This window comes from Pipistrellus hanaki (genome assembly GCF_964339955.1).
Source record: "Pipistrellus hanaki genome assembly, chromosome: X".
Taxonomy (NCBI): Eukaryota; Metazoa; Chordata; class Mammalia; order Chiroptera; family Vespertilionidae; genus Pipistrellus; species Pipistrellus hanaki.
In genome coordinates this window covers 14,851,445-14,878,513 of record NC_140524.1, presented here as the reverse complement: position 1 = coordinate 14,878,513, position 27,069 = coordinate 14,851,445, and the positions used below count along the sequence as shown (strand labels likewise).

At 42.0% G+C, this 27,069-nt stretch overlaps 1 protein-coding gene and 1 pseudogene across 14 annotated transcripts in view; both read left to right on the top strand.

Moving 5' to 3' along the window:
* The first annotated feature begins 376 nt into the window (after positions 1 to 376).
* Positions 377 to 979, top strand: LOC311615778 (BCL2/adenovirus E1B 19 kDa protein-interacting protein 3-like; annotated as a pseudogene). Its single transcript has one exon. The product of its transcript is annotated as a BCL2/adenovirus E1B 19 kDa protein-interacting protein 3-like (transcript).
* A 15,655-nt stretch (positions 980 to 16,634) lies between these two features.
* FMR1 (fragile X messenger ribonucleoprotein 1) overlaps positions 16,635 to 27,069 on the top strand; it is a 39,962-nt gene continuing 29,527 nt past the window's right edge. For 4 of the 13 annotated variants that reach the window (XM_084870147.1, XM_084870150.1, XM_084870151.1 and 1 more), the window contains exon 1: positions 16,695 to 16,881. In XM_084870147.1, the coding sequence (XP_084726273.1) occupies positions 16,831 to 16,881 (51 nt within the window). In that variant the 5' untranslated portion in view covers positions 16,695 to 16,830. Of the gene's footprint in view, positions 16,882 to 27,069 lie in introns of all 13 variants that reach the window. The other 9 variants (XM_084870144.1, XM_084870154.1, XM_084870155.1 and 6 more) reach the window with 5 other exon arrangements.

Below are 27,069 nucleotides of genomic sequence, written 5' to 3'. Positions count from 1 at the left end.
CAAGAGAAGAGCAATTAGTTACCTACACGGGAATGCCCATACAACTATCAGTTGATTTCTCAACAGAAACTATACAGGCAAGAAGGGAATGGCAAGAAATATTCAAAGTGATAAATAACAAGGACCTACAATCAAATTACTCTCCCCAGTAAAGCTATCATTTAGAATTGAAGGTCAGATAAAGACCTTCATAGACAAGAAAAAGCTAAAGGAGTTCATCTTATATGAAATGTTGAAGGGTATTCTTTAAGAAAAGGAATAAGAAGAAATAGATTAAAAATGTGAATAAGGGGGCAGGGGACTCAGCTTATTGTGTTTCTGTCTGAGAGCCGGAGGCAGTCCTGCTGTGGCCACTGCTCCTCCAGCAGTGCCAACCATGTCGTCTCATTTAATAGAACAGCCAGCCACCACCCCTGCACAATAACAACTGCGAAGAAGGGGAATTGCCTATGCCCCTGCCAGCTGGCCTCAACAGTTCCTAGGTGGAGTTACCCATGAACAGCAGCAATGGTAATGATAATAGCAATGGGAAAAATGGGGGACTGGAGCACATCCCTTCCTCATCCTCTATCCACAATGGAGACATGGAGAAAATTCTTTTGGATGCACAACATGAATCAGGACAGACTAATTTAAGAGGCAGTTCTCACTGTGACAGCCCATCCCCACAAGAAGATGGACAAATTATGTTTGATGAGGAAATGCACACCAGTAGGGACCATAGCTTTCAGTCAGAGAAGTTGTAGAAAGAGAGAGAGAGAAGTTGATGCTTTAAGAAAAGTATAGACTGGGTGTCCAACTGGTCCAGTAGGCCTGAAAACATTCTCCCGAAGGGGTTCCACTTCAGGCACCCTAAACATTCTGTTTCTTTAAGCATGAGGAAAAGAAGAGCCATGAAAAAGGGGGCATTTTCTCTAGGGAATTTCTTAAGGTATTCATTCCATCTCTCTTCCTTTCTCTTGTTTTGGCTTTGGGCTAGGCATCTTCTGCCAGCACCTACTGAAAGCCAGAGCCCCGGAACACGTGCACCCTGTAAAGTGGTGTATTGTCACAGTAGTTTATTTGAACTTGAGACCATTGTAAGCATGACCCAACCTACAGTCCTATTTTTACATATCCAAACTCCAGTAAATCTCAAATCCAGTATTTTATTCAAATGTTGTTGAGGCATTTTACTAACCTCGTTCTCTTTGGGCCTGTAAGACTTTAAGATTTCCTAACAGAGTTTACTGTTGTTTAGAAATTTGCAAGGACTTCCTTTCCGCAAATGCCACCAGTAGATAATAATTTTGTCAATAATGATATTGTCTCCTTTTAGTGCCACTAGGCTTAGACCAGAATCACTCATGGTATAAATTTTACTCTCTCGAGATGACTACCATCTTGCTCATAAAACAAGATAAGATCAGCAAATGACGTAAAAGCTTTGTTATTTTGTTTTGCAAGACAAAGGCAAGCTTCCCTAAGCTTGCGATTATAGTTACTAAAAAAGAAAACAAGAAAAAATAACCCATACAAAAAAAAAAAAATCTTGGGCAATAAAAATTTATTTTAAACCAGCTTTGTCTAAGCCTCCTGATGGCACCTTTTAATTTGTAGGAGGCGGTCTATATAAATGATGGGTGTAAAATAGAATAAGAACTAAAATACCGTACATCAGATTTTTAAAAAATAAATCTTTATTGTTCAGATTATTACAAATGTGATTCTCTTCCCCCCAATTGCTCCCCTCCACCAGGTTCCCACCCCACCCTCTGTCCTTTCCCCATCCCCCATTGTCCTCATCCATGGGTGCACAGTTTTTGTTCAGTCTCTTCCCGCACCCCCACTCCCCTTTCCCAGAGAATCGTCAGTACACTCCCCTTCCATACCTCTGATTCTATTATATTCACCAGTTAATATTGTTCATCAGATTTTTTAATTCCCTTGGTTTTTAGATTCACTTGTTGATAGTTACATATTTGTTGATCATAATTTTTATCTTTATCTTCTTCCTCTTCCTAAATAACCCCCTTCAGCAATTCATATAATTCTGGTTTGGTGGTGATGAACTCCTTTAGCTTTTTTTATTATTATTATTTGTGAAGCTCTTTATCTGGCCTTCAATTCTGAGTGATAGCTTTCCTGGGTAGAGTATTTTTGACTGTAGATTCTTGCTATTCATCACCTTGAATATTTCTTGCCATTCCCATCTGGCCTGTATGGTTTCTGTTGAGAAATCAGCTGACAATCGTATGGGTGCTCCTTTATAGGTAACTACCTGCTTTTCTTTTGCTGTTTTTAATATTCTTTGTCTTTTGCTCTTGGAATTTTAATTTGATGTGTCTTGGTGTGGTCCTCTTTGGATTCCTTTTGTTTGGGGTTCTATGTGCTTCCTGGACTTGTAAGTCTATTTCTTTCACCAGGTGGGGGAAGTTTTCTGTCACTATTTCTTCCAATATTCTTTCGGTATCTTGTTCTCTGTCATCTTCTGGGACGCCCATAATTCTGATGTTGGTTTGCTTGAAGTTGTCCCAGAGGTTTCTTACACTATCTTCAACTTTCTGGATTCTCTTATCTTCTCCCCTCTGGCTCTTTGTGTTCTAAATCTTTGTCTTGATTCTTACGATCTTCCAGTGTGTTTTTAGGACTTTGTATAATATTTTTTATTTCAGACAATGTTTTCTTCATTTCTAGTTGATCCCTTATTATTTCTAGTTGCTCCCTTTTCATATCCTCATAGGTCTCATTTATTTTATTGGCCTTTTTAAGGATATTGTTGAATAACCTTATAACTGTAGTTTTGAACTCAATGTCCAATCTTTTCTTTTCCTCCATCTCCTTCCTTTGTGTCCTTCCTCTTGTCTGCATTTTAGTTGTTTCCCTGATTTGATAGAATAGCTTTGTGTGTTAGGTGTTCTGGTAGAGCCCAGTAGCACAGCCTTGCCAGTTACCTGTGGTGAACAGTCTTGGTGTAGCCCTTTGTGGGATGTGTGTGCAGTCTTGTTGTTAAGCCTTGCTTATTGTTGGTATCACTGGGAAGCGTTGATCTCCAAGCCAATTGGCTGTGAGGATCTGCAGTGTCTCAACTAGGAGGGCTTCTGTACTCGCTTGGATGGGGCGGGTCTCAGGGTGGCGCAGAAAATCTTTGGTTTCCTGTCAGTCTCGCCTTAGGAAAGTCCTGTTCGTGGAGAGTTTCGGAAGATTGGTTGCAGGCACATGCACCTTTTTGGTAAAGGCACAGACAAGCTTTGGATTCCGGCCAGTCCTTCCGTAGAGAAAGCCAGCCTCTGGGAGAGCTTCTGTGCTCAGCCACAGATGGGGCGGAGTCTCGGGTTGGTGCAGACAAGCTTTGTTTTCCCGTAGGCTCCTCCCCAAGTGGCTCCTCCCCAAGTCCCACAGTAATGGCCTCTGGCTTCACACACCTCCGAGAGATCTCTGCCCCCTGCCTGACAGTCTGGCCTCTCCCTGTCTGGGGCCGGCTATCAGAGCAATAGGGTGATTCTGTTTTCCTCTCAAACAAGAAAGCCAGCCGCGCATTAGCTGTCCGCCCTCTCCGTGCGGCGGGAGTAAGCCAGTAGAGAACTCAGCCCGGCCCACCCTCTCTGAAAGCTACGCAAGGGACTGAGGTGCCAACATGGAGTCATCTGAAGAAATTAAAGACTGAAGTGGAAGCTACTTCTTTAATCATGTTCCTGCTCATGCTAGCATCTGTTAGCTTCCAGTCTTCTGCAAAGTCTTGTGCAGCAAGTCCAAGGACTCTGAGTAAATCTACACCAGCAACAAAAGAGACTCATATAGTAGCTAAAAATATTAACACGTCCATAATTCTGATTTCTCATTTTGTTGTTTTGCATTGGCATTGTTGTTATTATTTAATAGCCAGAGTTTTGCTCTTGACTTTCAAGTTTTGAAAATAACATGTATGTAATTAAAAAAAAGAGAGTAACATGCAAATTGATCATCACTCCAAGACACAAGATGGCCACCCCATGTGGTCAAAGATGTCAGCTCCCTTGTGGACACAAGATGGCCACCACAAGATGGCTAGCAGGGGAGGGCAATTGGGAGGGACCAGGCCTGCAAGGCAGGGCAGTTGGGGGCCATCAGGCCTGCAGGGGAGGTCAGTTGAGGGGGACCAGGCTGACCAGGGACAACAGTTAGGGGTGACCAGACCAGCAGGGGAGGGCAGTTAGGGGTAACCAGGCTGGCAAGGGAAGGCAGTTTGGGGTGACAGGGACTGCAGGGGAGAGCAGTTGGGGGGGGGACCAGATTGCCAAGGGAGGCCAGATAGGGAGTGACCAGGCCTGCAGAGGAGGGCAGTTTATGGCAAACAGGCTGGCAGGGGAGCAATTAGGCATCAATCAGGCCGGCAGGGAAGTGGTTAAGGGGTGATCAGGCTGGCAGGCAGAAGCAGATAGGGGCAATCAGGCAGGCAGGCATGAGAGCAGCTGGGAACCAGCAGTCCTGGATTGTGAGAGGGATGTCCGACTACCCATTTAGTCCCGATCCCAGTGGGCTGAGGGACACACAACCCGTGCACAGATTTTGTGCACCAGGCCTCAAGTAGATATATAATAGAAACAATCTATTGGTTTTTATAGTATAAGTGAAATTAAATGACAGGATGGACAGGAGAAAGGAATTGGCAACACTCTGTAATAGATATTTGCTCTACCAATGAAGCAGTATAGTGTTACTCAAAAGTAAACTTAAATGTAAATACATATTGCAAATTCTAGGGAAACCACTAACATTTTTAAAGAAGCATAATTGACATCCTCACAGTGGAGAGAACATAAAATCATATACGATCTTTATTAAAACCAGAAAAGGCAGAAAAACTGAGGAAGATTTAAAAAGAAACAGAAAGTACAATGAATATAACAGTTACAAAGATGGTATAGTAATTCAATTATATCAACAATTACTGTAAATGAACAAAATATATTTAAAAAGAAACAACTATATGTTGTCTCTAAGAAACCCAGTATAAATATAAGACAAAGCTAGATTAAAAATGAAAGGATGGAGAGATATAAAACATGCTAACACTAATTAAAAGAAAACTGGAACTATTTTTATTTCAGATAAAGCAGAAGACTTCAGAACACAAAATAATCAGGAATTAAAGAAGGGCATTATATAATGATAAAGAGACCAATTCTCCAAGAAGATATAAAAATTCTTACTGTATATGCAGCCAACAACAGAGTATGGAATACATGAGGCAAAAATTGATAGAACTACAAGGAGAAATAAACAAATTCATTGTTATATTTAGAGACTTCAATACCCCTCTTTCAATAATTGATAGATTGAGAAGGCAAAAATTCAGTAAGAATATAGTTAAACTGAATAGTTCCATCAATCAACTCGATCTAATTAACACCCATAGAGTACTTCACACAACAACAATAGTACACATATTCTTCTCAAATTCATATGGCACATTCAACAAACAGACCACACTCTGGTAAGGCCAGTGATCTTGAGCCAGCATCTAGAAGGGTTCAGGAACCTGGAGAATGCACTGTGTGTAAATTAAATAAGAGTCCAAAGACGAAACATAATTTTGGAAGGCATTATGGGGAGTCAGAGAAGACTTAGCTAAAGGAACTAAGTTCTCCTTGTTTCAGGACTCTTTGCTATTTATTAACTCAATTTGTCCTAAGGCAAGGTAGACATATACACATCAAAGGGTAGGGTTTCATACAGAGTCCATTGTCAGATTGGAAGAATTTGCCTAAGGCTGTTCAGGTGTTTGGCCAATAGGAGGCAATAACATGTAGAGTAATATGCCCTGGGCTGTCTAGTAGCAAGCAATCCTTTTCAGGTTTGGGGAAATGCCCTCAGCATCTCCAGGTGATTCAGCCCTGCTGAAATGCTGGAATTGGCTTCCTGCATTATGGTCCATAAAACATACCTTAAATTTAAAATAACAGATATCATACAATGCCTGCTCTCAAAACACAATGAAATTAAACTAGAAATCAATAACAGAAAGATAATTGGGGAATCCCCAAATATTTGGTGATTATACAATGCATTTCTAAATGATATATGGTTCAAAAGAAAAGTTTCCAAAAAATTTTAAAAATATTTTGAACTAAATGAAAAAATACAACATCAAAATTTATGGGGTGTAGAAAAATCAGTAAAGGGATTTATATATCAGCAATGAACAATTGGAATTTGAAATTAAAAACACAATACCTTTCCCATCAGCATGAAGGAAACCATCAACAAAATGCAAAAGAAAACCACTGAATGGGAGAACATATTTTCTAATGATACATCTGATAAGGAATTAATATTCAAAATTTATAAAGAACTCAAGCAACTCAACACCAAAAACAAACAATCCAATATAAAAATTGGCAAAGGACTTGCATATAGACTTCTCCAAAGAGGATGCACAGATGGCCAATAAGAATATGAAAATATGCTCAACATCACTAATCATTAGAGAAAAGCAAATTAAAACCACAATAAGATATCACTTCACACCTGTCAGAATGGCTATCATGAATAAATCCACAAATGACAAGTGCTGTTGAGGATGTGGAGAAAAGGAAACCCTACTGCACTGTTGGTGGGAATGAGAATTGGTTCAGCCTCTGTGGAAAACAGTATGGAGTTTCCTCAAAAAATTAGAAATGGAACTGCCTACGACACAGTGATTCCACTTCTGGAACTATATTAGAAGATACCCAAAACACTGGTTCAAAATAATATATGCACCATTATGTTCATTGCAGGGCTATTTATAAAACTAAGATTTGGAAGCAGCTCAAGCATCAGTAGATGAGTGGATAAAAAGCTGTGAAACAATTACACAATGGAATACTATGCAGATGTAAAAAGAAGGATCTCTAGGAAACCAAGATGATGGCATAGGTAACCACCTAACTGCAGCCTCACACAACAATTTCAAAAAATACAGCTAAAATATAAAGTGGACATTATCCAGAACTACAGGAAAGTTGACTGACTGGAAATTCTACAACGAGAAGGAAAGAGAAAACCAGAAGGAAAATCAGAAGAGCTGCAAAAGCCTAAGGTATGGAGACACATTGCGTGCGCGGGGAGGACGGAGCCGGAGAGGAGGGGCGGCTGAGTGCCTGGCTGGCATTCCCTAGCAGGAAAGAGATAAAAGCTCCAGACTGTGCTGAACCCCAGTTCCGATAGCACTGAACCCCAGTTCTGAGTGAGACCCTGGGGACCCAGACACATACAGAGGGAATCTGGGCTGTAAGGCGGAAGCTCAGGGGAGCGGTAAAAGGCAGAGCCCCAGAGTCGCGCACATTGCACGCAGAGGACTGACTGTTGACTGTGCTGCTAGATTGCCCTAGTGTAGGGGTGTCGAACTCAATCAGAGAAGGGGCCAAAATCTAAAATCCAGCCTAAATCGCGGGCCGAATGGTTTACTGAACAGTCATAAACTGACAATGTCATAAACTGACAGCGGAATGCAGTGATGACAGCGCAGTGCGGGCCACATTGCAAGGCCTGGCGGGCTGGATTTGGCCCGCGGGCCTTGTGTTTGACACATGTGCCCTAGTGGGAAGGAGACAAAAGCTCCGGACTGTGCTGAGCCCCAGTTCCGATAGCACTGAACCCCAGTTCTGAGCGAGACCTTCGGGCCCCAGGCTCATACAGAGGGAATCTGGGCTGTAAGGCAGAAGCTCAGGGGAACAGCGAAAGGCAGAGCCCCGAGTCACGCATATTTCGCGCAGAGGACAGACTGTTGATTGAGCCGCTGGGTTGCCCTAGCAGGAAGGAGACATAAGCTCTGGACTGCTCTTAACCCCACTCACAACTACACAGAACCCCAGTTGTGGGCTCATTGGGGGAGAGACTAGACTGTCTGGTAGCAAGCGAAACTCTAGGGCACCTTTCTCTCAGAGGTGCTTGCAGTGAGTACCAAAGGACACTGAGAAACACTGAGACTCAGGAACCTCATAGGCGGGGCTAACCGGAAGCCAAGGCTGTAGGCTCCACCCTGAAATTCCGCCCCATCCAAGCTGAGCACAGAGGCTCTTGCAGTTTTCCAAGTCTAGTCGAATAAGGCTGTTTCCTGCCATAGATACAGCTGATCCTCCCACCCTCGGCAGCAAAAATGCCGAGACAAGGAAACAGATCACAAATGAAAGAAATGGAGGACAAAAAGCGACTGGATATAGAGTTAAAAACCAAGGTTTTTCAAGAATTTCCTAGAAAAGGCCAATAAAATAAATGACACCAATGAGGATATGAAAAGGGATCAACTAGAAATAAAGACTACATTGTCTGAAATAAAAAATATTATACAGAGTGCTAAAAACAGAATGGAAGATAGCAAGAATCAAGTCAACAATTTGAAACATAAAGAGCCAGAAGACACTCCTACGCAAAAGCAAGAAGAGAATCCAGAAAGTTGAAGATAGTGTAAGAAATCTCTGGGACAACTTCAAGCAAACCAACATCAGAATTATGGGCGTCCCAGAAGATGACAGAGAGCAAGATTCCGAAAACATATTGAAAGAAATAGTGACAGAAAACTTCCCCCACCTGGTGAAAGAAATAAACTTACAAGTCCAGGAAGCACACAGAACCCCAAACAAAAGGAATCCAAAGAGGACCACACCAAGACACATCAAATTAAAATTCCAAGAGCAAAAGACAAAGAGAGAATATTAAAAGCAGCAAGAGAAAAGCAGGTAGTTACCTATAAAGGAGCACCCATACGATTGTCAGCTGATTTCTCAACAGAAACCATACAGGCCAGATGGGAATGGCAAGAAATATTCAAGGTGATGAATAGCAAGAACCTACAGCCAAAAATACTCTACCCAGCAAAGCTATCACTCAGAATTGAAGGTCAGATAAAGAGCTTCATAAATAAAAATAAAAAAAGCTAAAGGAGTTCATCACTGCCAAACCAGAATTATATGAATTGCTGAAGGGGATTCTTTAGAAAGACGAAGAAAATAAAGATAAAAATTATGAATAACAAATATGTAACTATCAACAGTGAATCTGAAAACTAAGGGAATTAAAAAACCTGATGAACAATATTAACTGTTGAATATAATAGAATTAGAGGTACGGAAAGGGAGTGGACTGACAATTCTCGGGGAAAAGAGGAGAGGGGGGGTACAGGAAGAGACTGAACATAAACTGTGCACCTATGGATGAGGAGAATGGGGGGTGGGGAAAGGGCAGAGGGTGGGGTGGGAACCTGGTGGAGGGGGGAAAAATGAGGAACTTTTGTAATAATAAATATGAACAATAAAGATTTTTTTTTTTAAAAGAAGGATCTCTTACATTTTGCAATAGCAGGATGGACTTATAAGTAATATGCTAAGTGAAATAAGGTAGTCAGAAAAAGACAAATACTATATGGTTTCACTTACATATGAAATCAAATGAACAAAATGAATAGACAGAGAACAAACTGACAGCTGTCGGAGGGGTTGGGGGTGGGAGGCTGGGTGAAATACATAAGGGGGTTAGGTAGAAGAAGAAAAAAAAAAACCTGATAGACAGGGACAACAGTATAGTGATTACCAGAAGGAAAGGGGATGGGAGTAGGTAGAAGAGGAAAAATGGGGGATAAATGGTGACAGAAGGAGACTAGACTTTGGATGATAAACACACAATAAAATATATAGATGATGTATTATAGAATGTTAAACTTGAATCCTATATAATTTTATTAGCCAATGTAATATCAATAAATTCAATTAAAAAGGAAGATCAGAACAGGGAATATATCAAAGAAGATATTCAGAGGGCTAATAAGCATATAAAAATATACTCAACATAGTTATTAGGGAATTGCAAATTAGAACAAGATTCCAAGAGACACCTATTAGAATGGCCAAAATTCAAAACACTGACAAGCTAAAGATGAGGATTTGGAGCAACATGAATTCTCATATATTGCCGGTGGGAATATAAAATGATACAGCAACATTGAAAGAGAGTTTGCATTTTCTTACAGAACTAAACATACTCTTTCCATATGACCTAGCAATAATGTACCTTGGCATTTACCCAAAAGACTTGAACACTTATGTCCACAGAAACTTCACATGAATGTTTATAGTAGCTTTATTCATAATTGACAAAAAACTGGAAGCAACCAAAATATCCTTCATAAGTTAATGGATAAACAAACCATAATACTTATAACAGACAATGGAATATTATCCTATCTAATAAAGAGGGGATATGTTAATTGACCCTCACACTATCACAAAGATGGCAGCACCCACAGCCAATAAGGAGAGAATATGCTAATTGACTGCCCTGCCATCAAATATGGTGGCACCCACAGACAATGAGAGAATATGCTAATCAACTGACTCTCCCCCCAGATGGTGGTGCCTACAACCAATAAGGAGGGAATATGCTAATTGACTGCCATACCCTCAAAGATGGCAGTGCCTACAGCCACAAGATGGTGGCGCACGATCTCCTCAGCTCTGCTGGGGCAGCAGGCATGTGGTAGGCACAGCCTTGCCACACACCTGCCTCCAGAGTCCCCCAGTCCCCTCAGCCCCCCAGCTGCCCAGGGCTGGCCCGAGGTGCAGGCAAGCCTCAGATCTCAGCTTCCCAGGTGCCTAGGGCCACTTGAGGCTCAGGTAACCAGTGCCATCTGAGACTTGTGCTGCTGGCAGTGGCAGCAGCAGATGTGTGATGGGGCATAACCTTCCCCTGATCACCGGGTTGCTTCCTGCCCCTGAGGGCTCCTGGATTGTGAGAAGGGAAGGCTGGCCTGAGGGACCCCCCCCCCCATCCCGTGCATTAATTTTCATGCACTGGGCCTCTAGTCTATATTAATAAAAGGGTGATATGCTAATTAGACTAGGTCAACCAGCCATCTTCTGGATGTCTGTCTTCCTTCTGGACAAAGCCATGGTGGTAGGGACTGAGGCAGAGGCAATTAGGGGCGAGATCAGGCTGGCAGGGGAAAGCAGTTAGGGATGCGATCAGGCTAACAGGGTGTTAGAGGCAATCAGGCCAGCAGGGGAGGGCAATTGGGGGCAAGATCAGGCTGCAGGGGAGGGCACATGAGGAGAGATCAAGCTGGCAGGGGCGGGCAGTTGGGGACGAGATTAGGCTAGCAGGAGAGGGCAATTGGGGGCTACCAGGTCTACAGGGGAAGGCAGTTGGGGGAAACCAGGCCAGCTGGGGAGGGAAGTTGGGGGCAAGATCAGGCTGGGAACTATGCAGTGGCTGCACGGGCAGCTAGGAAAGGAGGAGGCAAGGAGGCTGGGAGGTGGGGAACCTGATTGGCCCTGATGACCAGCCAGGCCTAGGGAACCAACCCGTGCATGAATTTTGTTCACAGGGCCTCTAATCTATACTAATAAAAGGGTAATATGCTAACTAGGGTGGACATCTTCCAGGCGACCATCAGGACATCCTTCCAGATAAAGCCACAGCAGCTGTCTGAGGCTCAGCCAAGCTGCAGATGGCAGCTGCTGCTGGGAGGGCCAGTCTGAGGCTCAGGCAGCCACACCCGGCTACAAAGCACAAGGCTCAGTCAGCCATGGTGGCCGCCAGTGGCAGCAGTAGCAGGGTGATAGGGGCGGCACCTTCCCCTGAATGGCCAGGTCACCTCTGTCAAAGGGAGGCCAGACTGAGGCTAAGGCTGGGGACCAAAGCAGAGGCAGTTAGGGCCGAGCAGGTGGCAGGGAGCCAGTTAGGGGCAATCAGGTGGACAGGCAGGAGAGGCAGTTAGGGATGATCAGGCAGGCAGGCAGGCAAGCAAAGTGTTTAGGGGCTATCAGGCAGGCAGGCAAGTGGTTAGGAACCAGTGGACATCTGCCAAGGGGTCCCAGATTGGAGAGTGTGTAGGCCGGGCTGAGGGACTCCCCTCCTGTGCACAAATTCTATGCACGAGGCCTGTAGTGTGTGTGTGTGTGTGTGTGTGTGTGTGTGTGTGTGTATGGCTAATTGCAAATTGTCCCCTTGGGAGTTCAACCAGGAGACCAGGAGTTTGATTGCTCTCTATGACGTGCACTGACCACAAGGGGATGGCACAGAACAAAGGAAGTCTCTGGCTAGTAGCCCCAGTCGGCAGCCAGAAGGCCCCAATTAGCCCTGATCGCCGCCCAGGCTTAGGGACTCTACCTGTGCATGAATTTCAGGCACTGGGCCTCTAGTTCCCAATAAAAAGAAATGCACTATCAAATAATAAAAAAACATGATGAAAGCTCAAAATGCATATTGTTAAGTGAAAGAAGCCAATATAGAAAGGTTACATACTGTATAATTCTAATTTATGCGACATTCTGGATAAGACAAATCTATGGAGTCAGTAAAATCTCAGTGGTTGCCAGGGATTAGAGGGTTGAGCTACTAAGGATTTTTAGGGTGATGGAACATTATGCTTTTGTCCAAACCCATACCCAGTACAACACAAAGAGTGGGCCTTAATGTAAACTATGGACTTTAGTTAATAACAATGCGTTGACATTGGCTCATCAATGATAACAATTTTAGCACATTAATACAAGATAATAATAGAGGAAACTGGGAGGGAGGTGTCAGGAAACTGATATGGGAACTCTACCTTTTCAATTTTCCTGTAAGTCTGAAATTGTTTGAAAACATAGAGACGACGTAATTTTTTTCTACTATCTAGTTCAAAGGTGATGTCAAAGTGAAGCAAAATAGAGAATGTGCCATGAAGAAATGAAGCTTTAGCTGGGCTATAGAAGATATGTATGATTTCTAGAGTTAGAAAGGACAAGGAATTTCAGCTGGAATTGAGGCATGATAAAGACTCAAAGGGTTCAAATTGAGAAGCAGGAAATATAACACAGAATAAATCAATGCAAAGATAACAGGCAGCAATTTGATGGAGGCTAGGAACCAAGGCTTACTGGCATGGAAGTAGACTTTACCAGGGCTGTGTCCTCAACGCATATTCATTCAATAAATATTGAGTAAGCACCTACTATGTTCCCAAAACTGTGTTGTAGTAGGCACCGGGGATAAGCAGTGAATAAAAGAGACAAAACTTTCTGTTCTCACTGAGTTTACATTCTAGTGAGAGGAGACAGAATCTGCCTGGTATTTTCAAGAAATAGCAAAGAAGCCAGTGTGGCTGGAATGGAATGGAGATAAAAGGTGAGATAGAAGAGATAATAGAGGCCAGTATGTAAAGGGCACTAAGGCCAGAATAAATAAGGACTTTGAGTTTTACCCTGAGGCATTTAGAGAACAACTGGAGGGTTTTGAGTGGCAAAGTGTCTTGACTGAATAGGGACCCAGAGAAGTTGGTGCAGTAATATAGGTAAGAGACAATGGGGGCTTACACTATGGTTTTACCAGTTCAACTGGTTATAAATAGATTGTGGCCTCAGAAAGAATTTGCTGATGAATTAGATGAGTGAGAGAAAGATAGAGTCAAAATGAGTCAGTTTTAGGCCTGAGCAACTAATTCGAAGAAAAGGTTGCCAGCGACTGAGAGGAGGATATGGGAGGAGCAGGATCACAACCAGGGTTGAGCCTCAGTCTGAATTCAGCATTCAGTGGAGCTGTCTTAAAAGAGGGCATTTCAAGAGCTAGCGATCAGAGAGGCTGAGATGCAGAGTTAACTGGGCAAGACTAAGTCACAGTATACACAGGTATCTAGTATAGTCATGTGGATTCACCGAACATTTCCTAAAATCAGCCACCTTGTATGTGACAAAGACACAAAGGTGAACAAGATATCTTTCCTGACTAGAAAGAAGTCATAGTCCAATTAGAAAAATATAAATATAAATAAGTGATCCTAGTCCATGAAGCATAATAGAAGTAGTCAACATTTACTGAGTCCCTGCCATATGCCAAGCAGTGTGGTGAGGAAGCAGGGGATATGAATAAAATTCTTTAAGAGCATAAAAGAAATTCTTACAAAGGTTCATGAAACCATTCACAAGGGCCGAAACCGGTTTGGCTCAGTGGATAGAGTAGGGGTGTCGAACTCAATCAGAGACGGGGCCAAAATCTAAAATCCAGCCTAAATCGCGGGCTGAATGGTTTACTGAACAGTCATAAACTGACAATGTCATAAACTGACAGCGGAGTGCAGTGATGACAGCGCGGTGCGGGCTACATTGCAAGGCCTGGCGGGCTGGATTTGGCCCGCGGGCCTTGTGTTTGACACATGTGGGATAGAGTGTAGGCTTGTGGACTGAAAAGTCCCAGGTTCGATTCTGGTCAAGGACATATACCTTGGTTGCAGGCACATCCCCAGTGGGGGGTGTGCAGGAGGCAGCTGATTGATGTTTCTCTCATGGATGTTTCTAACTATCTATCCCTCTCTCTTTCTCTCTGTTAAAAATCAATAAAATATATATTTTTTAAAAAAGACATTCACAAGGATTTTCACCATACTGTGTCATCAGGGAGTTGGCAGTGACCTAGACACCCATCACCAGGGAAATGTATTCATAAAATCTATGGAATACTCAACAACAGCTAGAAGCAAAAACCAGATGTGTACACACAGCAATGTGGATTAGCTCAAGAATATGGTCCTGAGTGGAAACAGTGGGAAACAGATTTACAGTTCAATGCTATCTCTATAAATGTAAAAGGCATACACAAAACACAACATGCCTTAAATGATCAAGGATCTATATCAAACATGGTTCAATTGGTATCTAGAAAAAGAATGAGAGTGGGGATTGGGAAAGTCGAGGAAAAATAATATTTACAATATAAAATAATATAAATAATAAAAAGGCCTTGCAGGAACGGATGATAATGTGCTGAAGAATTGAAGAGCAAAGTTAGCTAAAATGTCTGCACCTGAGTTACAATAACTAGGTAATAGGAATCAGGATGATAACCCAACAGAGAAGGGTATATCTGGGGGCTAGGAAGGGTGAAGAGACATGAAGGAATGATAGTGCGTCATAGGTTCAGGGAACAGCAGCATGTTTACTGTAGTTTGCAGTGGTTGTGAAAAGCTGATAATAACTGAAAGCTTTCGGTAAAAGCAACAACAGCCTACAAATGGAAGGTATTATCATTCTCATCAATCCGTCGCTTTTTACACCACTGGGGTTAAAGATCATGCTGTGCCCCCATCCAGGTTATAGGATTTTATTTCGGCCCTATTGCAGTCTTTGCTTCTGTGACTACACCAGAAACCCTAGTCCAATAAGTCTTTCCTATTTACTGTTGGCTCAAGGAATGTGACCCCTTGGTCTGTTGCTTTTGCAAGTAACACTGATGCTCTAGCTAGGAATGGGGTAGGAAGAGAACTGGAGGCCCAAGGATGCCTCTCATTTTGGGGCAGTTACTAATACTGGGGACAGTTCACCGTGGCTACCCCAACTCAGTGCTACCAGGTAACTCTCACTGGTCATATTCCAGGTGGAATCTGGCCACCCCTCCCTCATCCCAGACTGGCTGGGTCCTGTGCCACTATCATAGGTGTACCTATCTTTCATAGCTCTTATCACAGTTGCAACCCCACATTAACTTTTCTGATCATTTGATTTCTGTCCATCTATGCCTCTGGATCCAAGTTCAACGCTGACAGTCTTTTCGTCCTTTCTTTTTTTCTTCACCAATGATTCATTAGTACTTAGCATAGTGCCTGGCATATGGTAGAGGCTTAATAAACTTCTCAGGGGGATACAAGCCTTCCAAAAGCAACCTAGGTTAAGGTGGATCCAATTATACTGCAGAAGTAGGAATGAGAAAGTTGGGGTTTGTTCTTTTGTGGGGGGGGTAAGGCGGAAGAGCTGCAAGGAAATAGGTGCATGAGCCCCCATGGATGGGTTGCCTACCCCACTCTTTAGGGAAATAAGCTGCAAGTAAATGAACAAGTGTTTAACACATTTTTTTTTTGGTATGTCAAGTAAAATTATGGAACTAAATCAAGGGAAGCATATGGGTCGGTGCTGGGTCTGTGGAAGGACTAACATTTCCAAGGGTACAGTCCACAATCCATTGCCCCTCAGAGAACACAGGACGTGTCCACAGGACAGCCCGAAATATCTTGGGGAAGAGGCGGCATTACTCTCCTTGCAGTTGCCATCTTTACTAGTTCAAAGTCTTCTTTAATGATTCACCTTTATTCTTGACCTCTCCCCCCGCCGCCCCCTACACACTCCACCTTCACCTCCATCAAGCTTTGCCCACTTAAAAAAAAAACAAAACAAAACTCAAAAACAAACAAACAAACACAAAAAAACCTCCAAACCGAGCCCGCCAGGGTTCCAAGTGAATGCACTTGATCGCTACGGTAGGCCCTTTCCCACGCCTCCATTTGCCCTTCCACGCGGCCATGGGCACTCCAGCGGTCCCCCAGAGACGCCAGGCGGCCTGACCTCCTCCTTCCGGACGCCTAGCCGCCGCCCTGCCCACCTTCCCGCGTTTCCTCAGAGACCGGGAACCCTGAGTGCCGCGCGCCCAGCGGATTCCAGGTCGCATGCAGCCGATCGCGGGCTGTACGCAGGCGCGCGCCCCGAGGCCCGCGCGGGGAGAGAGAGGGCGGGGATGAGGGGCCGAACCCTGAGGGGCGGGCGGGGGGGAGGGGGAGGGAGGGGCGGTGCCGATCACGTGACGCGGTTTCACTGTTTACACGCGGAACGGCCTGAGCCTCTGGCCTCAGTCCGTCGTTCGGCTCCGTTTCGGTTTCACTTCCGGTGAGGGGCAGCCTCCGACTGGCGGCGGGCCTCCGGGGAGAGCGAACGGGCGGCGGTGACGGCGGCGCCTGTGCCGGGGGGCGTGCGGGAGCGCGGCGGCGGCGGCGGCGGCGGCGGCAGGCGGCGGCGGCGGCTGGGCCTCTCGTGGCCTCGGACCACGTCTCCAGGACGGACTCCAGGTGCCAGCAGGGCCGTCGAGAAGATGGAGGAGCTGGTGGTGGAAGTGCGGGGCTCCAATGGCGCTTTCTACAAGGTACTCGGCTCCCGGGCAGGCCCCATCTTCGCCCTGCTTTCCCTCCCTTTTCTTGGCGGCGGCGGCGGCCTGGGCGGGAGGCAGGCCTGGGGCCCTCTTTGCCTAGCGCTGCGCCCTCGGGGCCAGGACGCTCTAGGCGGGATGTTGTTTGAAAGGGAAGGACCCGACTCGGGGCCTGTAGGGAGCCCCTCGAGCTCCGCTTCCTTCCCCGTGAGCGGCCCTGGCGCCGAACAGAACGAGAAGCGAGCCAGGTGGAGAGGGACCCCTTTTGGGGGGCTGAGCCCCGCCGGGGAGAGCTGGGGATGGGCGCTGGCTGGCTGCAGGTTGGAGATCCCTGCAGGAAGGGGCGATATCGATGTGAAGGGACTGCATGGCTTATTTCTCTTTTCCTAAAGATCCTCTCTCCGTGGGATCGGGCCCTGACATGATGGTAGTTGCCGAGGAGCGGGAGGGGGTGGGGGGGCGCTTCTGTGGAGCCACCTTCTGCCTTGCAGAGGGTTTGATATCTCCTTTGGCTTCTCCTTTTCGGTCCAGCATTGGGACTTGGGAGAGCTCCGCCGTTCTGGGCAAGGGAGGTGAAGAAAGAGTAGTAAGAAGCTGCAGCCACTACCAAATCACAATGGCAACTGATTTTGAGTGGCTTCTCTTTGTAGGTTTCGGAAGCGATTTTGAGACCCAAAACTTTCGGGAAAATACTGACATATCCAAGTAATGCATTAAAGAAGTTAGTAATCTTGAATATTCGTGGCCTCTCAACCTCGTTATAAATGTGGGCAAATCCAGGAATAAAGATGCTTCAGTAACTAAAAACATTAGCTGCTCTACCACTTAAAAAACATAATGTTAACCCTCCAAAGACCTAAATATAAGCTATGAAACTTCAGGAAATTAACTGAATGTTACAGGAAATTTTTAAAAATGAGTAAAAATAATTGTTTTATACTTAACTGTCGCTCTGCATGTGCAGTGTTGCAGTGGATTATATTATTGAGGTTTTAAATAGGCATGATGGTTTTACGGTGTGTGTGTGTGTGTTTAAGTTATGCCACTGCAAATTAACTAATATATTACATTTTCAAATGGAGGATTTAAAAAATATTTTGAGGTATCAGTAGTGCATCTATTGTTAGACACTAACTCTAGATCTAGTAATCTATAAATTCTTGTTTCCTCTTCAGTATCCTGTAACTTCTGCCGGTAATATCTCACCTTACTACAGTCTTGGCAATAGAAGGTGTGTGTGGCAGGAAGTATGTAAAGTAGCTGTTGCCATTGTCCAGCATGATTCTTAAATTTATTATAGAACAACTTAAATATTTCAAATGAGACTGATTTGGCTGAAGGAAAATAAACAATTGACTCAATTATATATGTGCTTACCAATTTTATGGAGATATTTGGAAATCAATGTATTTCATAAGCGAGTAAAGTATATAAAGTGTTCCATGCTTTTAGCAAAAGATAAAACGTTTTGCTGTAAAGGAGGAAGAAATAACCCAACATTTATGTTCGTAAATCTCACCAATATAAAATTGTTTCTGTTGACTCTGCAGTCGGAATTTTGATTGCATTTATTTTAGGGATCCATAATATCTGCTAGTTAGTTTGTGTAGAATTTTCTCTGGTTCCAAGATTGGCAGTTTTGCTTACTAGATTTATGGTGCTAAGTATTAAATAAGCTTACTAGATTTATGGTGCTAAGTATTAAATAAATATAAGCAGGAGCTAATGGTTGAATAATATTCTGATCTGTGTTATTAGCTTAGATTGGATGCCACTCTTAACGGTCTTGTAGTGGAGTTTGCTTTCTATACAGGGCAAGTAGCACATCCTGGTCTTGAAGGATTTATCATTCTCTTCCAGCAACCTATGATTTGTACCCATGATTTTGCTTGCAAACCGATTGGAGTATAAGAAGCCACCACGTTTTTATACAAGAAAAATAAAGTGAATTAAGCCTGCTAAAAAATGACCTTTGTCTTTGCTATCAACCCCAGTTGTCTTTTGTTTGTTTGTTTGTTTGTTTGTTTAACTAAGTTGCTTAATTTAAAGGTGAATAAAACGAATGGGTTGTCCTATTCCATAGTTTCCTGGGGGGAAATTTGAACAAATGTGTGTAATGAAATTGCTGTTTTATTTAGTTAGGATTATTTTTAAGAAAACATCAAATGATCTGTATTGGTGGAAAAATAGTTTCTATAATGAAAAAAGTTTTAAAACTTTTATAGGACTCATTGTTGTGAGTTATAAAAGTAAAACAAAAGTAAACTAAATAGCTTGTCCAGTGGGATTGGCAGAAAAGATGGGACGGACATAAAGACCAATAAAAAATAAACAATGGAGAAATGTTAAATTTATGAAAAAAAGGAACCTGGTTCATTAAATTGATAGAAAAGGTTTTGAAAACAAAACAACTTCAGTATAATTGAACTCAGACTTTAATTTGCCTAACAGAACCACCATATTATAAGGATCAGTTCTTCATCTTCTGTGAGCACATTATAAAGCTTGTAATACAAACTGGATAGATATGGCAACAGTTGAATTATTTTTTCTAAAAAAATAACTTAAGCTCAGAATGCAGAATTAACAGAACCATGAAACCTAAACCCTAAGATTGCAACAGCTCATTTCTATATTTCCCTCTGGTGTTTATTTTTAAAAATTTGGAAGTTAGACTTATTAATTGTCAAAACCACTACTATTACGCTTAGCTATTTCTTTGACTTATTAAATGATAGTCACGTGTACAACCTATAGAGCCTTACATTATTTGAGACATGAAGACACTTTCATCATACTTCACAAAATCTTTATAAAGCAGTTCTAAATGAATAATTTTGAAAATACAGTCTTTATTCTAGGGGCATCTTCCTAAAATTGTTCAGTGGGGGTTTTGTTGTTATTGTTATTGGGTTTTTCTTTTGCTGAGTTATATATTGAGAATAATGAATTAACTCCATTTTAAATATAGATTGTATGTCATTTCAATATGAATATACTAATACACCCCAAGATACCTAGGTTTTGAATACTAGTATGGAAATTACTAAAAATGAGTATTGTATGTTGGAAACATAAGATACAATACCTTTTTGTTTTCTGAAATCACAGGGCTTCTCAAAAAAATATATACGCACTTTATTTTTGAAAAAAATGTATTTTAATAAATACTTCTTTATAATTATTCAAAGTGTGTATATACATTTTTGGAGGACACCTTATATACTGAGTGATAAGTAATATTGTGTAAATATAACAAACTACATTCTTATTGCTAAATTATATTTTAATATATTTTAGCTTTTTAAGATTGGAATCTTAGGATAGACTTTAATTTGGTGAATAGTGATATGGAGCTAGCAGCTAAAAGATGGAAAAATCTACGATCCAGGAATTTTTTATTTTTTTTTACTGAAGACATAAAGTGGTCCAACATGTCATATCAACTATATAACCTGCTAGACATCACTGTTTTACTAAACTTGCATAAGGCACTATTCATGTTTTCTCTGAAGTCTCTAGACCTAATTTTGCATGCTGGTGATATTCTGTACTTTGAGGAAATAAATTATTCAACTCAACCACATTTTTTTCTTCTGAGAGTCTAAATAATTTTTTTTAATGTGTAGTATCTTTATGGATGCGTTATTTCCCCCTTTTAAACTGTGTTTTTTCCAACTTCATACTCAAACATTCTGAAAACCTCCAAATAATGAACTAAATAGAAAGTTCAGTGTTGTAATAACTGGATTTCTGATTCCTGCCCTCTATGGAATGTATTTATTGATTATGATAGCTATTAACAGATGCTGAGAGCTTTCTAGGTGCCAGGCACTGTTCTAGGTGCTTTAGCTCTGTTAATTTATTTAATATTCTTCCATTCTGAGGTACTGTGGTTCCCATTTTATAGATGAGATCTATTATTAGCTAGAAGGGTCAGATATGAGATATGAGATCAGGTAGTCTGACTTACTGAAATGATGAAATTTAGTTTGAAGAAATGAATTGGATTGGATTTCCTACCCATTTTTTTTTTACTTCACTGTAATCTTTTATTGTATTTACTAGAGGCCCCTAGCAGGAAGATTCCTGCTGCGGTCTCCGCTGCCCGGCCTGCTTCCCTCTCTTCTCTCCGACCCTGCTTGTTTGCTTCTCCGCAGCTTCGCTCCCTTTTGCAGTGCTTGGCTTCTTTCTATGCTGTCTTCAGTCTTCTCTCTGGCCTGGATATGCAAACTAACCACCATCTTGGTTGGGTTAATCTGCCTACTTGCCCTGATTGGCTGGTGGGCGTGGCTTTGTGGGTGTAGCGAAGGTATGGTCAATTTGCATGTTTCTCTTTTATTAGAGAGGATTGTTTTAACACTGCCTTAGCATTCTCTAAGTAAGTTGAATATATTTTATTAATTTTTTTACAGAGAGGAAGGGAGAGAGATAAAGAGCTAGAAACCTCGATGAGAGAGAAACATCAACCAGCTTCCTCCTGCACACCCCCCCATCAGGGATGTGCCCGCAACCAATGTACATGCCCCTGACCGGAATCGAACCTGGGACCTTTCAGTCCACAGACTGACGCTCTACCACTGAGCCAAACTGGTTTCGGCCATTTTTTACTATTGATTTAAAATGTCATGACATATAAAATGTTCAACTAATGTATGAGTTTCCTTTTTATGCACTCTTGAACTTGAAATATTACACTGTCATTCTTTGTATGAATGCGTGTGCCCTGACCTGAAATGTAACCGTTACCTTCTCGTTTATTGGTCGATGCCCCCAACCACTGAGCCACATCAGCCAGGCTGAATCATATTTTATCACATATTTTATCTATCCTCTATCTCTTACAGGTTTTCTTTTGAAGGATTATTTTATAATGCTCTTAAGTTTTTTTCTAGTGAGAATTATTATCACTGAAGAGAGCACTGCACTGTATGTGCTCTCTTCAGTGATAATATAGAAGTAATATTTATTAGTGGTCAGGGGCTTTCAATGAAATTCCTCTACATGATAACGTCTCTTGTGACTGGTGATTCATACTTGTGAGATAGTTTACTAACCAAAGGGTGTGAGGTATAGTGAGGCAGTAAGAGTTCACTCAAATGGGATGGATTTTCTTCTTAGTTTCATCCATTCTGAAATTTTAATAGTTGAATTGGATTTCTAGTCATTATATACTTTGGTATGACTTTTGTGATTGTCTTTTTGGACCAGTTGCTAATAAGTTGGGAATCCCAAAAAGATTTTTTGATTTCCTATTTATTCCCCTTGATGGGGAACTTATGTCTGTCTTTAGCTGCACTTTAGCACCTTTCTCAGACCCCAAAGATTTTTTCATCGCCTTTTTTCTTTCTCAGAGTCTAAAAAACCTTTTACTACTTACTATCTATCTTTGAGGAAATAGCCATTTATTTTTCTGTCTCAATATTTAAATCTTTAAAAGTGTGATTTTGTGGAGATATAACTCTGAAATGCAAGAGCACTTACGGTTCTGCATCTTTTAAAAATATATTTTATTGATGTTTTTACAGAGAGGGAGGGTGTGGAATAGAGAGTTAGAAACATTGATGAGAGAGAGAAACATTGATCAGCTGCCTCCTGCACACTCCCCACATGGCGGGATGTGTCCGCAGCAAAGGTACATGCCCTTGATGGGAACCTAACCTGGGACCCTTCAGATCGCAGGCCAATGCTCCATCCAATGAGCCAAACCGGTCAGGGCTCTGTATCTTTTATAAAGTGTGTTCCCCTATGCTTTACCTCTAAATTAATGAAGATAACTGTGCCAGGCATTGTGCTAGACACTGGACATGTGTGATTTTATTACTCCCAACAGCATTAAAAGGCAGGTTTTGTTCCCCTGTATCTGTTCCTTACTTGCAGATTAATGAGGAATCTAAGGTCTAAACCACTTTTTGGAGATTTCCACAGCTATGTGATGTGATAGAATCAAGATTTTGAATCTAGATATCATTCACAGCAAAATTTTTAGCCACTAAGTTTATTGATTCTTACAGCTCATTCAGTACAGCTCCCTTTGTGTAGTCATTCAAACCCATTCAATCTGCCTTCTTGGATAACCTCTCAGAGATCCCCTCCCCAAATACCAACTTGACTATTTTCTCCACAAACACCAATTTTGCTTGATATAGATAGGAATTACAGCAAAATGTAGTTCTCCAAGTTGCTGGTGGGTGGTATGATAGTGCTCTGGAAGTGACCAGGGAAGGGAGAGTATGAATGTTGGGGTAAGGGAAGGACAGGGCCAAAAGGGGGGGTTATTGGAGAAATAATAAGAAACAGAAAGATGGAAGTGACAGTTTAGCAAAAGGCCTTAGAAGTCATAGGAGGCGGTTCTTGGCGTGAGTGCCGAAGAAACCAGTTAGTTACATGCCTTCTGTGTTTACTTAATATGCAAACAGTGAAGGAACAATCATACAAATATCTATCTATATATACAGATAAGCCTCCTTAACTCAAAGGCAGTGGCCCTGGTAAGCTGTGATGATTACGCAAACCATTTCTGACACTACATCAAGAATTGCTTTCAGAGCTTTTGAAAGCATTTTTGTTTTGTTTTGTTTTGTTTGAAATAGTCACAACAGTTGTACATCTTCCTCCTTTGAGGGAATGCTTGATTTAGGAAATAGACAAATGTGGTGAATGAATCTGATTAAACTGTGCAATATCTTTTTAGCAAATAGAAAGAAATATATATAGCAATGAAATAATGGATTTCAGAGTGCTTTTAAGGTGGTTTTGAAAACAATCCTCAACATATGTAAATGTTTTAAATCAGTATTGTCCAGTGGAACTTTATTCAATAAAAGAAATAGTTTCTATTTACTTTGTCCCCTACAGTAGGCACTAAGCCATGTGTGGCTATTGAGCAATTGAAATGTGGCAAGTATGAGCAGGAGACTGATTTTTAATTTTTTTTATATAAAAATATATTTTATTGATTTTTATTTTTTTATTTTTTTATTTATTATTATTATTTTTTTTACAGAGAGGGAGAGGGATAGAGAGTTAGAAACATCGATGAGAGAGAAACATCAATCAGCTGCCTCCTTCACACCACCCACTGGGGATGTGCCTGCAACCAAGGTACATGCCCCTTGACCGGAATCGAACCCGGGACCTCTCAGTCCACAGGCCGACGCTCTATCCACTGAGCCAAACCGGTTTTGGATGATTTTTAATTTTATTTCATTGTAATTAATTTAAATATAGAAAGTCACATATGACCAGTGGCTGCTAAGGTGGATGGCACAGTTTTACACAATGGCAATAGTATTGGAAAGACACCTGATTTAATGGCAACAGTTTTTCATCCAGCAGTAATAAAGTTCTCTTACCTTACTAAAGGTGTTAACATTTTCAGCATCTAATATACAGTAAGGAATTAATATTAATTACAGTTGACTTCTGAATAACCCTGGGGTTAGGGATGCAAACCTCCATGCATTAAAAAAAAAAAAATCTGTGTATAACTTTTGACTCCCCCAAAACTTAGTTTTCCCTTGGTATTTGTGGGAGATTGGATCCAGAATTCCCCGAGAATACCAAAATCTTTGGATGCTCAAATCTGCTGTATAAAATTGTGTAGATGAATGCATAGTAGGCCCTTTACATCTGCAGTCTCCAGTGTGAATCAAAAACAGTACAGGTACTTATTGGGAAAAAAATTCCATGTGTAAGTGGACCCATGCAATTCAAACCCATGTTGTTCAAAAGTCAACTATGCTGCCAAAATATGCAAACATAAAGCTTCAGACAGAAGCAGTGGCCCTTCTACCACACCCATTTCTCCAATTCTAAGCCTTTGTTCCTGCTGCCCCTTAGGCCTGTGCCTCCCTAACCTCCACTCCCTTTTGTTGTGCTAATTCTTCCTTTTAAAACTCAATAGGAACCTTATCTTCTTGTGTGTCTTCCTGATCAACCCATCTACACACTTTCCCTCTAACACACATACTTTTCCTCCAAAGTTAGCATAGGAAACCCTTAGGCAGTGGCCCTCATACAGTTTTTGGTAGTCACTCAAGACCTGTGCCCTAACCCCCATGAAGTTTGCTGTCAGTGGGAAAATGGGCAGTAGTAATAAATGGGATGTGTTTATAGAAGTGATAAGCATAGGATGTATAAGAATGAAGAAGACAGAATTTAGATTAGTCTTCAGGGTTTTTGTAATACAAGGTGAGATCTGAACTGAAACCTAAAAGACCATTAGGAAGTAGCTAAGTTAAAAGACAGGAAGGACAATTGGAAAGAAGAAACAGCATTTACAAAGAGAAGCCCAAGGAGTTTAGCACTGCTGGGTCACAACCTCCAAGGATGTGAAAGATGAAGCTTGGAGAGATAAGCAGTGGGGCCAGGTCCTGAAAGGACTTTTACAGCCAGAGGAATTTGGCCATGATCTTTGCAGGTAGGGAAAAACTACGGAAGAGAAAAGTACAGAATAAGTTTGAGTAAGAAGCTTAAATCTCTCAAGCCATTATAAAATAAATTAAGATATAAAGCTCCTTGGGTTTCTTTGTGGTTTGTCCTCCTTTACTTGTCAGAAAACAAAAACAAAACATTCCACCCCTGTTAAAAAACTTAATTTCACAGAATTACGGACAGCATGCTGATTAACAAATTCTTAATAATGAATTAGCTGTTACTTTTTTATGTCATTTTATAGAATTATGGACAGCATACTGATTAATTCCCCATAATTAGCTATTACTTTCTGCAGGTTACTACCCTGTTTCCCCGAAAATAAGACAGTTTCTTATATTAATTTTTTCTCCCAAAGTTGCGCTAGGTCTTATTTTCAGGGGATGTCTTATCTTTCCATGCGCTAGGTCTTATTTTCGGAGGATGCCTTATTTTCGGGGAAACATGGTAGCAATTGTATCAGATTTTAAAGAGTTAAACCTTTGTGCTTTATATTACTATATTTTTCTCCAAGTACATATGAGATTGAGAATTTAATTAAACTCTAGTAATAGGGCATTTTAGTGGTATTAGAAGTATATTGTTAAAGAAAATTTGGTATACTTGTGTATATATAGGTTTGCAGTTACGTTTAGTTATTACTGTACTAGAAGCCCGGTACATGAAATTCACCGGGATTCTAGTACAGTAATAACTAAATGTGACTGCATTCACTCAGCCCAGCCAGCACCCTTTTCAATCCGGGACCCCTTGGGGGATGTCCAACTGACAGTTTAGGCCCAGTCCCTCACACAATCTGGGACTGCTGGCTTCTAACTGCTCACCTGCCTGCCAGCCTGATTGCCCCTAACTGCCCCCCCTGCCAGCCTAGTCACCCCCAACTGCCCCACTCCCGCTGGCCTGATCGTCCCTTACTGCACCCTCCTCCTCCTCCCGAAGTGCTCACCCCCAGCTGCCCCCCTCTGCCACCTTGGTTGCTCCCAACTACCCCCCACTGCCAGCATGGTTGCCCTCAACTCCCCCCTGCCAGCCTGGTCGCCCCACACAGGCTGCTGTTCAGTCATCCCTCACTAACCCCCCTTCTGGTTTGGTCGCCCACGCAGCCTGCTGTTCAGTTGTTTGGTCGTCCCTCACTAACCCCCCTGCTGGCCTGGTCGCCCCACGCAGCCTGCTGTTCAGTTGTTTGGTAGTCCCTCACTAATATTCCTGCTTGCCTGGTCGCCCCACACAGCCTGTTGTTCGGTCGTTACTGTGACGGTGTCCTGGACAATTTGCATATTCCTCTATTATTAGTATAGATACTAACATTTTATTAAGGAGAAAAGATATGTTACAACAGCTGTGCTAAGGGCTCTGGAACAAATTTTATAGTTTCCAATAATTGTAGTCTAAAGTATACCTCCAGCTTTGTACTCACTACCTCTCCTATTAGATGCTGAACTCTGGAGTAGTTTTTTCATGTTTTGTTTTAACTAATCAATAGTCCCAGGGCCTAGCACATATAGATGTGATTCATGAATGAGTTATTCTCATAAAATGAACAAACTTTCATTTAAATCTCCATTTTATTCTTTTAAAAATATGTATTGATTTTAGAGAGGAAGAAAGAGGGATTGAGAGATAGAAATATCAATGAGAGAAAAACATCGATGGGCTGTCTCTTGCATCCCCCCTCCCCACTGGGGATCAAGCCCATAGCCCCTGCACATGCCCTGACTGGGAATTGAACTGGAAACCTCTTGGTTCATG